We start from the raw sequence: 599 nt of genomic DNA, 5'->3' as shown, positions 1-599 counted from the left end.
TGCCACTGCACCCCAGCCTGGCGACAGAGCAAGGACTATGTGTCAAAAAAAAGAAAAAAAGCATGGAGCCCAGAGTGACTTGCGGTTACCTCAAACATCAAGCCGTGCTTCTGGCAGAAGGTCTGCACGTCGGGGTAGGCAGTGCTCTGCAGGGCTTCCCTCTCTGCATCCATATCTGCAGGGAAGGGCATGGAGGATATTAGTGGAAAGGACCCAGAACTCTTCCCAGTCTCATAGCTCTGCTTTTATTTTATTGATAGACTTTGGTCTTTTTTCCCCGTTTTTGCGGAAAATGGGATCTCGCTTTGTTGCCCAGGCTGGTCTCAAGTTCCTGCCCTCAAGAGATCCTCTCTCCTCTGCCTCCCAAAGTGTTGGGATTGCAAGCGTGAGCCACTGCTCCTGGCCTACAACTAAAGCCTCACCTGCCGCCACCATCTCAAAAAAAAAAAAGAAAGAAAGAAAAGAAAAAAATAGCAATAGGCAGTTATTTTATTTATTTTGTGCAGTCTCCCTATGTTTCCTAGGCTCCCTATGTTTCCTATGTTTGTGAAGAGTGCTGTTGAAAACACATGGGTGGGCCGGGCTACGAGAGTAACAGG

At 48.1% G+C, this 599-nt stretch overlaps 1 protein-coding gene across 2 annotated transcripts in view; it reads right to left on the bottom strand.

Annotated features, from left to right (window-relative positions):
• NWD1 (NACHT and WD repeat domain containing 1) overlaps positions 1-599 on the bottom strand; it is a 97,896-nt gene that overhangs the window by 87,304 nt on the left and 9,993 nt on the right. The window contains exon 3 of one of the 2 annotated variants that reach the window (XM_011925730.1): positions 90-175. In XM_011925730.1, coding sequence (XP_011781120.1) covers positions 90-173 — 84 coding nt within the window. In that variant the 5' untranslated portion in view covers positions 174-175. Of the gene's footprint in view, positions 1-89; positions 176-599 lie in introns of those variants that run through there. The other variant, XM_011925729.1, reaches the window with a different exon arrangement.

The sequence above is a fragment of the Colobus angolensis genome, unplaced genomic scaffold, assembly GCF_000951035.1.
Source record: "Colobus angolensis palliatus isolate OR3802 unplaced genomic scaffold, Cang.pa_1.0 Scaffold66, whole genome shotgun sequence".
In the NCBI taxonomy this organism is placed as follows: Eukaryota; Metazoa; Chordata; class Mammalia; order Primates; family Cercopithecidae; genus Colobus; species Colobus angolensis.
This window is presented reverse-complemented; position numbering and strand designations above follow the sequence as displayed.